General features: G+C 42.7%; 1 protein-coding gene across 1 annotated transcript; it reads right to left on the bottom strand.

Moving 5' to 3' along the window:
* Positions 1 to 9,320: 9,320 nt before the first annotated feature.
* Positions 9,321 to 16,375, bottom strand: LOC114360805 (uncharacterized). Its single transcript, XM_028315602.1, has 9 exons — positions 16,335 to 16,375; positions 16,089 to 16,250; positions 15,187 to 15,363; positions 14,931 to 14,994; positions 14,274 to 14,474; positions 12,898 to 13,230; positions 11,889 to 12,119; positions 11,400 to 11,546; positions 9,321 to 9,759 (listed from the first exon to the last, which is right to left on the bottom strand). Exons 1-9 carry the CDS (start codon positions 16,373 to 16,375, stop codon positions 9,601 to 9,603), a joined length of 1,515 nt encoding a protein of 504 aa, XP_028171403.1. The 3' UTR covers positions 9,321 to 9,600.
* Positions 16,376 to 16,894: the final 519 nt, after the last annotated feature.

Below are 16,894 nucleotides of genomic sequence, written 5' to 3'. Positions count from 1 at the left end.
CCAATCACGCGCACAAATCACTGTTAATTACTGATAATCTGTATAATACTCAATCATATTATCGTCTATCTGTACATGTTTTGTTCGTAGATATCATGAAACTGTGCAAATGTTATTGTATGTCGACTAGAAAAAAATATAAGGATCGATTGGGAAGGTAGACTACAAAGTTTTTAAAGTGAAGATATTATGAAAACATTGTGTGCCCTAAATCAAAAAATACTGAACATAGGGCCTAAGTTAACCTTAAGGGCCTTAAGGGTAGGTACCAATTTTTTTTCTTTTAATAACTTTGATTTTCTAAGTCGTTTGTTCCCTCCGAATTTATGAAACTTTCATATACAAGAGAAAGTTACCCGGTTATAACCCGAAAACGGAGAGATATGTTTGAATAACCAATCAGGTTTCGTTATTTCGACGTTACTTCCGTTCAGCTTCGTTTCGGAAATCTGATTGGTTATTCACACACTCCGTTTAAGTGGAAGCCAGCGGCTTTAATTCGATTATAGGTCTACAACCCAATCGAGCTAACTGCGCACTTCGCTGGAATGCGACTCCTTCGCACTCACTTAAACACTCACTTAAAATTATTTACCTAGGTGGCGCCACAAGAAACGAAAAGTAAAACTAGGTAGGTACATTACAGGAGATGGAAGGGTACAATAAAAGACACGTGAATTCTCTATACATTTATAAAACACTCAGTGCACAGTGCGACAGCCGACGCTGACGTATCACATCTATTCGCTTCACAAGCGACAGCAAACGCCTACGTCATATATCACTTTCATTTAGTTGTCAAAAACTATACCAACATAACATAAGACCATGATTCAGACACACAGGACTATTCCCACCTCCCGTTCTGCAACTACTAAAAATCTTAGCCCGTACTTGTGTCCGTGTCTAGGTATTTATTTAAAAAGCGACAGCATTTACTATTTACGAGGAATCATCGACAGCGACTAATAATTTAAATCTATGACGTAGATTTTTGCTGTCCGGCCGGATCGCTGTTACAGTTTGTGGAATATTAAACTTAATTCCTGCTCCATAAAACTCATTTTACTTCAAATACTGGAGACATATTACAAAGATACACTCTCTAGGAAGCATGCGTTCTACCCGTGTACAGTCCAACGAATAAATTACTATAACTATACTAGCTAAACCAGCGACCCGGCCTGTGAACTATAATAATTTATAACATACAACACTGGTAACACTCGAGTACTGGTTGTACAAACATCACCATACACGATATACATTTAATTTGAACCAACAACGACCAGAATACAAAAATATTGGTTAAAAGAATAAAACAATAACTACAGCGTTGCGCTGGCTTGACAATTTGGAAGAACTGTAGATGAGATTCGAAGCCCACGCGTTACAATGTTAATATTTAAATATGCACATATAAAACAATTCTTTAATATAATAAACAAAAGTATAGCGTATACGTTAAATGCCAGCAGGTTAATAATCACAAAAATATTATTGTCTTATGAGACGCGAATAGAACCTATATTTATGAGGCTGACTGTACTTACAAAATAATAAATCTATACATAAATAAGTAGTTGTGGAGAATGAAAGAGGACTTGGTCCTTTTCAAAAACACAGAATACGGTGACGGCATTTCGATTAGATATACCTACTTAATAATTAATCATATTAATTGTTTATCATACAAACAATCAGTTAATAGCCCGATGAGAAAACCCAGAACTACATAATAAGATAGCAATTTAATAAAGAACTATTAAATTTGCGATAAAACTTATCCGTTCATGTGATCACCATAAACCAAAATTTCAAGACAAACTTCTTATTAAAAACATTTTATTCTTCCTGAAATTCTGTACATGTAAAAAAACGTTGATATAATTTATCAAACATGTTGAGATAAGAAACAAAATAGAAAGATAATCCGCATTAATGTATTTGCAATTTAAAAATAAGATTCGCTAACAAAGAAAATATGGTAATACAGTTGTATACCTATGCCCCAAGCTGACTAGTAGAAGCACTATAAGTTACGCATTATAACATTTCTGTTTTATTTTAAAATGGTAAAGCTACTGAGGCGATATTGTTTGCAATGCCACACCACAATCGCCTATTGCATTTGGCGTGGTGCATAAAACGGGACTATTCCTACCTCTCGTACCCACCGCTGCAACCCCTGAGTAGCCAGGATCTACAGCTTGACCGCCAATAAAAAACCCAACCAGTGAAGGTCAAGTTTGTCCCGGGGAAAGTTAATCTGTCATTGGACCCGCAACGAAATTAATCAGAAGAACATAGGAGTTCGAAGTTAAGTTTCGACTTCACTCCAGTGCCTAGCGGATGACAGGTGACAAAACAAAGACATTTAACACTCAAACAATCTTGCCACAGAAATGCTTCTGTCCGAAAAACGGGTAAAACCCACTGGGGCGATTGAATATCTTACGATCGGGGAACCCGACTTGTTTATAAGCTCTTTTATTATAACATAAAATTAACCCTCCTAATATTTAATAGGTATTTGAAGATGCGAGCCATATTTAATGAACTACGGGCAGAACGTNTTAATAAATCATTTGAAAGCAATGCACGCTAAGGAGTGTGCTTTGTTTGAAAAAGCAAATAACGAAAAGCTACAGAAAATAAAAAAATATGCCGGTAAGTTATATTTTATGCAATATTTTTTTTGTTAAGTCGGGCGTTTATTATTGTCTGACATCGCTGATTTATCCTTATGATATTATAGTAGTTTTGGGTAATTATATAGGTAGCTAGTTAAAAACTTGTAATTTCTTTAATAAGGGCCGTTCCTACGAGTTGCGAAAAACTGAATTTTGAATCCAAAATCTTAGATTTATCATATGAACTAAAATTTAGCTAAAAGTGTAGTTTAAGACAGTTTTTCAAATTTAATTATTAATTTATTATAATAATTACTAAATGTAATTCATTCTCTACTTTATTATTAAATAAAAAATGATAAATACGGCTGTGTTTCTTTCTCTACTAAGCAAACACTTAAGTTTTTTGGACAGATCCGCATCCGCATCCGCATCCGCGGATGTGAGCCTCTTAAAATCCGCATCCGCATCCGCATCCGCGGATGTGGAAAAAAGTGGATCCGCAACATCCCTAGTTTATAAGCTCTTTTATTATAACATAAAATTAAATCGAATCAAATCAAACCTACTAATATTTAATAGGTATTTGAAGATGCGAGCCATATTTGATTAACTAAGGGCAGAACTTATAACTTTTAAAGTTATAATAACATTAAAAACAACAAACCAGCTTGCATGAAATGGGTCGCGACGTGATGTTTGTAAAAACTAAAAAAATAACGATATAATAAATACTTAAATTAAAAACTCAAACGATACGCATTGGGCGCCATATTGCGCCGTATATAAAGCGAGGTTTAGGCTAGCAATAAAACTTGCAGAAGTTGACTTCCGCAAGCTGTTTACCACTGTGTAAATAGCTGTGGTAAGCCAACTTCTGCAAATTTTATTACTAGTCTAAACCTCGCCTTAGGTCGGAGTGCATTTTGACATTGCGCTGCACGTCACTATCTACGCATTTACGCAATGACGCTCGCTGTAGCGCCACCCTAGTGCGACCGACATACACCTTACAAAATGTACCTACTAAAGAATATTTTGACGCTTTGTGCATCTATCAATCTAAATTGTAGAAAGTGTAAAAACTTATGGAGACACTGGGTTTGGAGGTGTATAAATAAATAGTATCGATGAATAAGTATCAATAATTCTAAAACCTTGTTCATTTGTGTATAATTCAAGTTCGTTAACACATCATGATTTAATACAGATAGTAATTGATACTTTATTATCGTTGTTATGTTTCTATCAATGTTTGGCAAATCGGAAGCCAAAATTTCTACAATGGAAGCCGTGGATAGGACAAATCAATACAAACATTAGAGGTAATTAATATAGCCTCTCGTATAAAGAATAAATATTCGAGGTCTTTTCGAATTCAGTTCCGAGATTCAATCAGATGAACAGTTTAGTTAGTGGAGATGAATAAATACTATGGTTTAGTAACAGCAAAATACACCTTATGCTGTGGGCACAAGTTACATATTTCCAGTCCTCAAACTTTATGTACAGTCAGCGTCAAATATTTCGTGACACCCAAAGTAACCAAATTTCGCAAAACGTCTTTGTTACAATGAGGGCTATCGTTTTTATACTTAACAGTTGGCACCCCTGGCGATTGACAGGACCTTATTCTACAGTGGCGCCATCTTGATGAGTGCAAATGCGATAGTCCTCCTACCACTTTAGCGCTCACCAGTTGGTGCCACTGTCTTTGCTACTAGCAAGTGACAGGACCTTACTCTACAGTGGCGCTAACTGGTGAGCGCTAAAACGATAGCCCTCATTGGAGTAAGGTTGTGTTGTCGACTTTTTGGCCACTTTGGATGTCACGAACTATTTGAGGCTGAATGTATGGTATTACCCAAATCGTTTAAGGTTCGGCCAAACCAACGCGATCACATGCGATCAGCCGGCGTGCAGCGATGGCGACCAGACTTAAATGCATTGATCGCCATCGCTGAACGCCGTCTGATCGCGTTGGTTTGGCCGAACCTTTAGTGTAAGTACACTCGACAGCACATTAAATGTTACAGTTTTACTGCAAAAGTAACTCTTATTCAGCAACGAATAAGATCTCAAGACGGTGTCAATTCTAATATGTTGTTGAGTGCACTTTCTTTTTATAACAAACTTATTTTAAGACTCACAATCTATTTTAGCACTATGGAAACAAATATAAAGAATTATAATATTAATAAGCAACACTTATGTAGGCGTCTTAATTAAATGCCCATTTATATAGAAATAACTACGTTTTTATATAATTTTAAACCATTTCTAAATAAATATGAATATATTTGATAAATAAAAAGCAAGAATGTCTATAAAATGCATAGTGTAAATTTAAATGCAGCTTCCTTTAAATAATATTTCACTTTGTTAATTTTTCAGTTTTCAGTTTATTTATAGAGACATAATGATAGTAGTCTTCATTTCGATATCAAGCAGTCAGTAAAGATATTTTATACAAACTGCAGGTCAATACAAGTTGAAGTTTATTGTAGGCCGATTTGTCAAGATATTTGATACTTTGTATACGCCTCGAGATGGCGCTATTATTTTTCCCAATTAATTTTGAACCTTACACGAAAAGCATAAAGTTCCAAATCGATATACGTAGGTAAGTATGTCCTTTTTTAAATGTCAATAATTGGATTTTGAACGTTATGTTGAAGTCTTTACAGATTCTTTTACAGTGAAATATTACTGTTTGTGCGGTAGACAAAGAAATAACCAAGAGTAGTAATATGGTTGTATTTGTGTACAATATAATAAATAATAATACTTTAATTAGTAATTCGGCTGTAAATAAGGAAACGTTTGGGGCTTTGTGCGTTGTTTTATTGTAAAGAGGTAAGTTTTGAGGAAATGTATTTATATTTTATCGAATTCAACGTTTTCATCGGAAATAGAAAAAGTATAGTAACATAAAATAGTTCGTTTTATACTTTTCTTTAAGAATAGGAAGTATTATGATTTGAAAATGTTGACTAAAAAATTACTCGCGTATAGGCCATTTCTGTCATACTATGCTACCTTTTTTAGGCTAGTAAAATCTCATCTTGAAAGTTACTATAGTAGTTAACATATTTGTTCTTTGTGAATTCATAGGTATTTTTTAATTCAATATAATTAATTAAACTGCAATCCCATAATAAGGTTTCGTGGCCACGTAAATAGACCTTATTCTGACCAACCAAAGTTAGTAAGGCTGGGTTACACCATCTTACTTTAACTTTGACAAACGTCAAAAATCTGTCAAACTTCATACAAAATATACCGGTTATCATTATAGTTACGGTCAAAGTTAGGTGGCGCAACTCAGCCTAATGCCCGTTTTCACCATCAATCCCTAATTTTTAAGTGACCCCTATGACAACAAAATTTCTGTAATGTGTTAAAAATTAGGGATTGATGGTGAAAACGGGCATAAAACAGTTAAACTTTAACTACGGTTCGTGATACTGGGACAATTGCTAGCGATACTCGTATATAAGGAGACGTTAAAATTTATTTATTACACAAGCGACGCTTTGGTGTGCTTTAAACCATATCTCTCACAGTCCAAGTTATTTTATTTTAGCCTTACACTAATTTGTCAATTTCGATAACTTTGTAATAAAAAGTTTGAAGAACTAACTACTTTTAAACGGAGTTGTGAAAAGAAATACATTTTTAATGCTACTTTGGAGTATTGTCAAAACATCTATATTGAATTTTTCTTTGCACCTTAAATATTTTCTGTTAATTTTATTTAAGCTAAAATATTTGACAAATATACTAAAAGGTTTCTTCGTTTATCCTTGCTTAATATTTGTGGTGTTATCTATTATCATACACNTCATACATACTACACAAACACCTTTAAAACTGACATTTGTTAATCAATATGGCGTCATCGTCTCACGATAGATATTGTAATGTCACAATATTATCTTAAAATATCTATCGTGATTGTACCATGAGTCTACTCCCTGTATCCTTAGTCTTAAAGTAAACATAAATCTCAAGCCAATTTGTGCTTTAACCACTTTCTAATAAGAAACAACGTGACTTGCCAATTCTCGTTTGACATATAATACAGGGATTAGACATTGATAGCCAAATTGTGTAACACATGTCAATTAATCACAATTAGTAACTTTATGTACAGTGCTACAAACTTACAAACATCTTGTATGTTCTATTTAACTTCAGCTTCAGTGACTATCGTAGCTCCACACCGATTTGCTTAACAACATCTAGTGCGCAACCAAATTTATATGTCCACCGAAATACAAAAGAAAAACAAAAACTGTCGAATAAGGGAGTGCACACATTATTGAACGGCACGGCAAGGGATTTTTAGGTGACGAATAGTAACGGTTGAAATTGCAATGTTTGTCATTTTATAAGCAAGTCGCGGCATGCTTAGGAAGTTAGGAATACCGAAGCGGCTACATTGCAATTTCAACCTTAGCGTTAAAATTATAAGGTACATTATTATTCGTCACCTAAAATCCCTTGACATGTCGCTTCGATAAGTGCGCAGTATCTAAGTTTGCAACACCGTGCTATACCTAAGTGGTTAACTAGATAAATAAACACAGCAACCTCATTACACTACCCTGCCCCGGAGACTAGAGTGCCAACTTACGAGCCATAAGGTCGCTTTTTATTATACCACAACCATACCTGTGCTTTGTTACGATGCTTTTGACATTTATGCCCGTTTTCACCATCGATCCCTAATTTTTAAGTGTCCCATTTGAGCCGTGTGGTGACGGCAGAGTAGAATACGTTTGTCACCAACCCCTACTCTTCCCACGGGTGTCGTAAGAGGCGACTTAGGGACTACACATCAAACAGAGAACGGGCAGCAGCGCTCTCTGAAAAACATCAATCTTTTAAACTGCGATCTCCAACCAAGCGTGGAGATTATGGCAAAACGCTCCACTATAGTAGAGGAGGCTCATAGTCCAGCAGTGGACTATAAATGGCTGTTGATGATGATGATTGAAAACAAAATTCAAATTATGTGTTACCATAGGGGGTCACTTAAAAATTAGGGATTGATGGTGAAAACGGGCATTAGACTCCCCGTAGACAGCATACCGTTATTGGCCAACCGTTTCGTCCCGCTGTTAAACAGTATTAACGCGTATGGAAGTGCACATATTGTATCGGTTCGGTATCGGCCGATTCCGTAAACAAATCAAAAGCCAATACTATCGGCCAATAAAGTGTGTAGTCCGTGGGGACTATTTTTAGCACACAGTGTTGTGGCATAAACGACAGCAACTGGTCCTCTACCATCGAGCCGATTTCTCCCGATCACCATGGACAAGCATCTGTCGATCTTATTACCAGTAACCAGAGTAAATACAAATGAGTAGGTCATCTTCACAGAAACGCACGGGCGCGGTTTGTATGTGAGCGCGCCAACACGTATGCGGCGCGCACGCACACACTGACAAAATTTAGCGGGGATTAGCGGGGAGTTGCGCCGAATTTTGTCAGTGTGTGCGTGCGCGCCGCATATGTATATTGGCGCGCTCACATACAAACCGCGCTCGGTGCGTTTCTATGAAGATGACCTACTCATTTGTATTTACTCTGTTATTACCTTTGTAATAAGGCTCAAAAATCAATCAAATGTCTTTTCAATATCGATTAGGCGAAATCGATGTCGAGAATAGGGGTGCCGGACTAACAATACAAACCACTAAGTCATATCAACTAATACAGCGAACGCCGTACCTTCCAAAGGTCTGTAAGCGATCAACTTTTTTTCGGTTATTTTGTTGGCTACACTGGCAACATCGCCTAATATCACGCTACTGTGTTGCCAATTAACTAAATAAAAAATCTTACCGAGTGCGTAATCGATCGTTTACAGACTTCTTAACGGTGTGACATCGGGCATGCCCTGGTAGAACCATTATGAAAAATATACAGGGTGTCCCAAAATCTACTACTACTACTACATCGATGATGATGAGTCTTAGACCCAGCTACTACCGTTGTGCTAATTTTGAAACACCCTGTATGTAATATTCGCCTATGTACATAATCTCGGATGTACGAATTACATTGTTTTTATATCAGTTTAATTACGTACAATTTTATAACGAACGGATGTACGGAGTTACCAAACAAAAGACTGAGAGTATACTCCGAAGTTTCGAATGTTGCCATCCCTCTCACACAAAGCTAGAGCGACGGAGACAGATAAGACTCGAAACAGCGTTTTGGAGTAGCCGCCCAGTAGCCTTATTCACGTAACAAAACTTCAACGACTACAAAACACTCAGCTGCGATCCTATCGAGTAGTCGTTCTATTGAAAATGACCCTAGTGAATACGGATTTAGAACTATTTTTCAATGGGACAACGTAACAAAACTTCAACGACAACAAAACACTGAGTTGCGATCCTATCGAGTAATCGTTCTATCGAAAATGACCCTTGTGAATACGGATCTAAAGCCTGGTCCGTGAGCACGTAGAATCCCGTCCAATGACCCCAAGCTACCCATCCTTATCGCTCGCGCGTAATTATATTGCTGTCGCGACTGTGCGACGCGCGCCCACAGTGAGTGTGCGAGCGCGACAGCAACATAATTACGTGCGAGCGACAAGGATGGGCAGCTTGGGGTCATTGGACAGGATTCTACGTGCTCACGGACCAGGCTTTAGAACTGTTTTTCAATGGGACGACTTCTGAACGTCAGCGAGATCTTGCTCAAAATACGTGAATTAGGCCACCGGAACCCAGCACTAAAAGATTCATATAACTACGTAGTAATTGAATAGAAAACCGGCGTCTGCGCATGCCCAAACCACACCTTACACCACCCTACGACTCACCGCACGTAAACGCCGAAGGTTCCGGCGTGGGTCCGGCGGGTTCCGGCGTGTGTCCGGCGGGTACCGGCGTGGGCCCGGCGGGTCCGGCGGCGCCGACTAGCGGCGGCGGCGGCGGCATCAGCTGCGCTTGTGCTTGGCGTCGCCGGCCGACGGCGCGTCGCGAGGAGCCAGCAACATCTTGATGGCGCCGGATGACATCAGGTAGAACCAGTATAATTGGGGCAGCAGGAGGATGCAGATGGAGATTTTGCAGCCGATCGGTAGGGATTTCACGGCCTGGAAACAGCAGATTCAGTGATATAGCTTCTGAAGACGTAGCGTGTGCAGGCCTCCTACTAGCTAGTTAAGGTCGCGGGACAAGCCTGGATGTGGGCAGCGCAGGACCGTTTATTACGAAAACCTTGGGGGAGGCCTTTGTCCAGCAGTGGACGTCAATTGGCTGAAACGACGAGTGATATAGCTTCTGTAATAGTGATACGAAGAGATATTATTATGTTGCCTTTAAAAAAGGGCCGCAGAGGACGCTTACGTCAACGGGACTATTCCCACCTCTCGTTCCCACCGCTGCAACTCCTGTGTAGCCAGAATCTACAGCTTGACCGCCATAAAAACCCAACCAGTGAAGGTCAAGTTTGTCCCGGGGGAAAGTTAAACTGTCATTGGGACCGCAACGAAATTCAACAGAAGAATACAGGAGTTCGAAGTTAAGGTTCCCTCCAATGCAAAGCGGATGACAGGTGACGAAACAAAGGTTACTTAAACCTTGAAAGGATACTCACCACGGACAGTAAGTATCAAATATGGAGACCTATCTTGTGAGCTGACTCCACGATGATGACGAGACGACAGTATTATCGCCTTCTCTTTCCCTGTCTCGGTATTTTTTTTTAATCCACAACGAGGAACTCTTGGCCTGTATCTCACCTGATGGTAAGTGACGATCAGGCCGAAAAGGTGAAAGCGAGCTTCACTCGGAATCCTCAACCACGGAGGACTAGCTATTTTACCTCTAACTGCCGGAACACAACAATGCTGTTAACATTATTGTTATGGCGACAGACTTAGGTAAGATGGTGGTAGCTAGCCAGGCGGACTTAGAACAAGCCCTACCACCAACCAAACCGAACAGAAAAATCTGCCCCCACTGGGAATCGAACCCGGGACCTCTGCGTCTGAAGCAGGTGGTCTTACCACTAGACCACAGAGGCGGTTAATGACCACAGAGAAGCCACTCATCTCGAGGTCCGTTGGCCAGGTAAAGGCGCGACGCCTTCAGCCGCAGCCGCGACGGGTGCCTCAGAGGCAGCGTTGCCAGTTTTTTTATTTCGCCAAGTAGGGACTTTGGTACTTTTTGAGTGAAAATAGAGGGATTCTTCCGTCAGAAGCGGGACATAGTAAAAAAACGTATACAATCAAAGGTTTTCAAATATTTATCTTTTTATTTGACTTAAAATTACGTTTACGTGATAATAGATAGCAAAAGTAGTCATAGAAAATGTATTTTAACAAAAAAATAATATTTAAAATCAGATTTACTCTATCGTTAAATTCGTCTTTAGAATAAAAAAAGAACAAAAACAAAAATCGAAAAAAAAAATTCTTTAGAATACTAAATGGCGTTTCAAACAATAGTCTGGTGAAGTGAGTGTCTCTATCCGAAAAGCGGGACCGAGCCTGTCCCGCGCGGGACATATAAATTTGATTTAAAAATCGGGACGTCCCGCCAAAATCGGGACGTCTGACAACGCTGCTCAGAGGCCACTCAACTCGAGGTCCGTTGGCCAGGTACAGGCGCGACGCCTTAAGCCGCAGCCGCGACGGGTGCCTCAGAGGCCACTCAACTCGAGGTCCGTTGGCCAGGTACAGGCGCGACGCCTTCAGCCGCGGCCGCGACGGGTGCCTCAGAGGCCACTCACCTCGAGGTAGGGCAGGCGTCGCGCGCGCGCGTACAGCAGGCAGGCGTAGGGCAGCGACAGCACGCGGCACAGCAGGAAGGAGCCGAGCATGGCCAGCCCGTTGGCCAGGTACAGGCGCGACCCTTCAGCCGCGGCCGCGACGGGTGCCTCAGAGGCCACTCACCTCGAGGTAGGGCAGGCGTCGCGCGCGCGCGTACAGCAGGCAGGCGTAGGGCAGCGACAGCACGCGGCACAGCAGGAAGGAGCCGAGCATGGCCAGCCCGTTGGCCAGGTACAGGCGCGACCCTTCAGCCGCGGCCGCGACGGGTGCCTCAGAGGCCACTCACCTCGAGGTAGGGCAGGCGTCGCGCGCGCGCGTACAGCAGGCAGGCGTAGGGCAGCGACAGCACGCGGCACAGCAGGAAGGAGCCGAGCATGGCCAGCCCGTTGGCCAGGTACAGGCGCGACCCTTCAGCCGCGGCCGCGACGGGTGCCTCAGAGGCCACTCACCTCGAGGTAGGGCAGGCGTCGCGCGCGCGCGTACAGCAGGCAGGCGTAGGGCAGCGACAGCACGCGGCACAGCAGGAAGGAGCCGAGCATGGCCAGCCCGTTGGCCAGGTACAGGCGCGACGCCTTCAGCCGCAGCCGTGACAGGATGCCTCGGAGGGACACGAAAGGAGTCGATAATTCCATCAGGTACACGAAGCCGAACGTGCAGTCGCCGAAGCTGCCGCGGAAGTACTGCGGAAAATAAAAATATACAATTAGTTTCATAGTTCTAGTTGACTCTTTGTGTCAACGAAAACGTCCACAGCTGGACAAAGGCCCCAAGAATTTCCACAACGTCCAGTCCGCGTCAGACCACATTTCTTTCCAGTCAGCGGATCCACACCGAACGTCCCACCGCCACGAATTTGCTTCTTCTCAGCACTAGTTTACATTATTGTCTTTGAGACAACTTCGGGACGTAACTTCGAAAGCCAGAGCTTTGATCCTTTGACATTCAAAGAACACAAAGACAAAATGCTCACCACGATCCAATAAAACTCACCACGATGACCAGGAATCCGAAGCCCCCTATGAAGAGGTGGTGCATGAGTATCACAGGATCGTGACGACAGTATTCCAGGAAGGAAGCCGAGGGTTTCTTGCGCGTTCCGTCACCAGAGGACAGCACCAGAGGATGGTATACAATGAGGGCTATCGTTTTTATACTTAACAGTTGGCACCCCTGGCGATTGACAGGACCTTACTCTACAGCGGCGCCATCTTGATGAGTGCAAATGCGATAGTCCTCCTACCACTTTCGCGCTCACCAGTTGGTGCCACTGTCTTCGCTACTAGCAAATGACAGGACCTTACTCTACAGTGGCGCTAACTGGTGAGCGCTAAAACGATAGCCCTCATTGGACCTTGTCTCCGAGGATGACATCCGTTCGGAAGGAAGCAATTCCACCATAACTTTCTTTAGTTAGTGGTCGATCTCTGTATCCCACATAAACAGACAAATAAAACTCACCACAATGACCAGGAATCCGAATCCTCCAATGAAGAGATGGTGCATGAGTATCACAGGCTCATGACGACAGTACTCCAGGAAGGAAGCCGAGGGTTTCTTGCGCGCTCCGTCTCCAGAGGATAACACCAGCTCACCGTCAAATAAACTCACCACAATGACCAGGAATCCGAAACCTCCAATGAAAAGATGATGCATGAGTATCACAGGCTCATGACGGCAGTACTCCAGGAAGGAAGCCGAGGGTTTCTTGCCTGCTCCGTCACCAGAGGACAGCACTAGAGGATGGTATACTTTTGGACCTTTCAAGGAAGGAAGCAGTTCCACCATAACTTTCTTTAATGAACGATGTCTATATCCCACATAAATAGACAAAATAATAGAACTCACCACAATGACCAGGAATCCGAACCCTCCTATGAAGAGGTGATGCATGAGGATGACGGGCTCATGACGGCAATATTCCAGGAAGGAGGTAGAGGGTTTCTTGCCTGCTCCGTCACCAGAGGACAGCACCAGAGGATGGTATACTTTTGGACCTTGTCTCCGAACATGACAACCGCTCGGAAAGAAGCAATTCCACCTTAGCTTCTATCAGTGGTAGACCTCCATATCCCACATAAACCAGGAATCCAAAGTCTCCTATAAAGAGGTGATGCATGAGTATCACAGGCTCATGACGGCAGTACTCCAGGAAGGAAGCCGAGGGTTTCTTGCCTGCTTCGTCACCAGAGGACAGCACTAGAGGATGGTATACTTTTGGACCTTTCAAGGAAGGAAGCAGTTCCACCATAACTTTCTTTAATGAACGATGTCTATATCCCACATAAATAGACAAAATAATAGAACTCACCACAATGACCAGGAATCCGAACCCTCCTATGAAGAGGTGATGCATGAGGATGACGGGCTCATGACGGCAATATTCCAGGAAGGAGGTAGAGGGTTTCTTGCCTGCTCCGTCACCAGAGGACAGCACCAGAGGATGGTATACTTTTGGACCTTGTCTCCGAACATGACAACCGCTCGGAAAGAAGCAATTCCACCTTAGCTTCTATCAGTGGTAGACCTCCATATCCCACATAAACCAGGAATCCAAAGTCTCCTATAAAGAGGTGATGCATGAGTATCACAGGCTCATGGCGGCAATACTCCAGGAAGGAAGCCGAGGGTTTCTTGCGCGCTCCGTCTCCAGAGGATAGCACGAGCTCGCCGTTCAAACAAACTCACCACAATGACCAGGAATCCAGTCTCCTATAAAGAGGTGATGCATGAGTATCACAGGCTCATGACGGCAGTACTCCAGGAATGAGGCCGAAGGTTTCTTGCGCTCTCCGTCTCCAGAGGATAGCACCAGCTCGCCGTACAAACAAACTCACCACAATGACCAGGAATCCGAAACCTCCAATGAAAAGATGATGCATGAGGATCACAGGCTCATGACGGCAGTATTCCAGGAAGGAAGCGGATGGTTTCTTGCGCGCTCCGTCTCCGGAAGACAAAACCAGTTCGCCATTCTTGGAGACGCGTTTCTGGAACCTGGACTTCCACTCAGCGCTATTACTCATTTGGACGTATACCTGGGAAAATTCAATAATTTTCTGTAAGTATTTTAAATGGTAAGGTAATGGCTGAGGGCGCACAGTGAAAATCAGTGTCGAGACATGTGTTTGTCTCAATTTATCTGGCATTTAAAGCACTTTTGGCGCAACGAAAAGATGTATTTCAGCTATATCCACTGCTGAGCTTAACACTACAGTACACGCGCCCCTTTTTTACACCAATACACGCGCGGCCAATACTCTGGTAAGCCAATTTAAAATCACTGTAAATCTGTTTGTAAGCAATTTATGAATAAAATTACTATGTAAATAATAAAAGTGTTTATTATAGTTCTTTTATAATCAAAGTTTCTTTATAAAAGCATTTGGGATTAAACATTATAAACAGATTTAAAATTTGTAAATTTGGACCAAAATTGCACTCTGAGATCCATGTTATCAAAAAAATTATTTACTGCACGACCACATGCACACGATCGCGCCCGTAGCGCACGACAGCGCCGCTTGCACTGCTGACACCAGTCTCCGCTCCACTCCGCTAGCGCACTCACCATGTACATGGACCATATGTCGTAGAAGAAGTAGGCGGCGCCGAACCAGGCGTAGGCCTCCGACATGAAGTGCGACGAGCGCATGAAGTCGCGCGTGCACGACCACATGCACACGATGGCTCCCGTCGCGCACGACAGCGCCGCTTGGACAGCTGACACCAGTCTCCGCTCCGCTCCGCTAGCGCGCACTCACCATGTACATGGACCATATGTCGTAGAAGAAGTAGGCGGCGCCGAACCAGGCGTAGGCCTCCGACATGAAGTGCGACGAGCGCATGAAGTCGCGCGTGCACGACCACATGCACACGATGGCTCCCGTAGCGCACGACAGCGCCGCTTGCACTGCTGACACCAGTCTGGGGGTATACAGATAAGAATACTATAGCTAGCATATCACCGAGCCTTAGCCTGGTATACATAGATCTTGCTTGAGGCAAAACGCCTACAGTGGGAGATCACTAGCGTAGGTAGTAGATAGCGGGTAGGTCCTGCCCCTTTAGCAGGAAGAACCACTAGCTCGTGGGTATACAAATTGATGTATTTTCCTGACAAAAAAAAAAAGAAAAAGCCGGTATACATAGAGAAACGTAGCTAGGCGTTCAACCACTCAGCCTGTATACAAAAAAATACAGGCTTGATACAAACTTGACCTTCACTGGTTGGGTTTATATTGACAGTCAAGCTGTAGATCCTGGATACACAGGAGTTGCAGCGGTGGGAACGAGAGGTGAGAAATGTATTGACTATCTGCTCAAACTGTTAATGTACGACGCGTCTTTATGTTGACACTCATCATCATCATCTCAGCCACAGGACGTCCTATGCTGAACATAGATCTCTCCCAAGCTTTCCATGTTGCCCGGTTGGGAGCGGCCTGCGTTCAGCGCCTTCCTGCTACCTTTACGATGTCATCGGTCCACACCGGTGTGACTAAGCAATCGCGACTGTGCGACGGGCGGCCGCAGTGAGTGTGCAAGCGCGACAGCAATATAATTAACTGGCTTAACTGCGAACGATAAGGATCGGTAGCTTGGGGTCATTGGACGAAATTCTATGTGCTCGGCGACCGGGCTTTACATACTTGTTGGTGATGTCGAGCACGTCGCCAACACTAAGGCGGTAGGCGTGGCGGAAGCGCGCGCCGGCGCCGGTGGACAGCGCCGCCAGGTTCAGCAGCGAGAATAGTGACGTGAAGTACGCGAATCCAAGACCGGTTAATGCCACGCCGCGCTTTATGGAGATCCTGTAATGAACGAGGAATAGCATTAGTACCAATTTAGAAACCAACTGTCATGTAATGCACGGGAGGGGCACGGGAAACACAGACCCATTCTTGAAACCAGCACTTAGATCGCGTTCGCGCGGCATTGTGTTATGTCGTCAAGGTGATTGTTTAGGTTCGCAAACGAAATCCCCATACAAAAAAAACCCAGACCCGACAGAAACGAGACATACCTCAGTTTTTTTGTCATGTCTTAATTAGTTAAATTATATATTTTTTATATTCGTAATCTATGTATAACACCAAAATATTACCCTTTGTTTTTGTTAAGGCGTTATACAAAAACTAATACAAAATGCCTATTTATCACCAAAATTGGTAACTGTATGTACCTAAATGTATATTACAGCTACTATGGCCACTATGGAATGTATCTAGGTGACCTGGAGATACGCGATACTAACGAAAAAATCACCTCCGAACCTCGGTAATCCATCCAGATCAAAAATAGATAACAATTTTAACCTGTCAGTGCTGCCTTTACCTATCACGTGTAGATATTTCATTACGCTGTTGATGATGTCGCGATAAACTCGTTAAAGATAAACGTAAATATTACGGCTTACTGGCGCTTTCATCTCCGGTTTATCTTAAGACATTATCAT

The sequence above is a fragment of the Ostrinia furnacalis genome, unplaced genomic scaffold (assembly GCF_004193835.3).
Source record: "Ostrinia furnacalis isolate ACB-3 unplaced genomic scaffold, ASM419383v2 OfSCF5175, whole genome shotgun sequence".
Classification (NCBI taxonomy): Eukaryota; Metazoa; Arthropoda; class Insecta; order Lepidoptera; family Crambidae; genus Ostrinia; species Ostrinia furnacalis.
This window is presented reverse-complemented; position numbering and strand designations above follow the sequence as displayed.

Coding starts and splice junctions, on each gene's coding strand:
- LOC114360805 (XM_028315602.1), bottom strand. CDS start 16,375: ATGCCGCGCGAACGCGATCTAAGTGCTGGTTTCAAGAATGG. Junction 12,120..12,897: donor TCGGATTCCTGGTCATTGTG/GTGAGTTTTATT, acceptor TATTTTCCGCAG/TACTTCCGCGGCAGCTTCGG. Junction 9,760..11,399: donor GACGCCTGCCCTACCTCGAG/GTGAGTGGCCTC, acceptor TGCTGTTTCCAG/GCCGTGAAATCCCTACCGAT.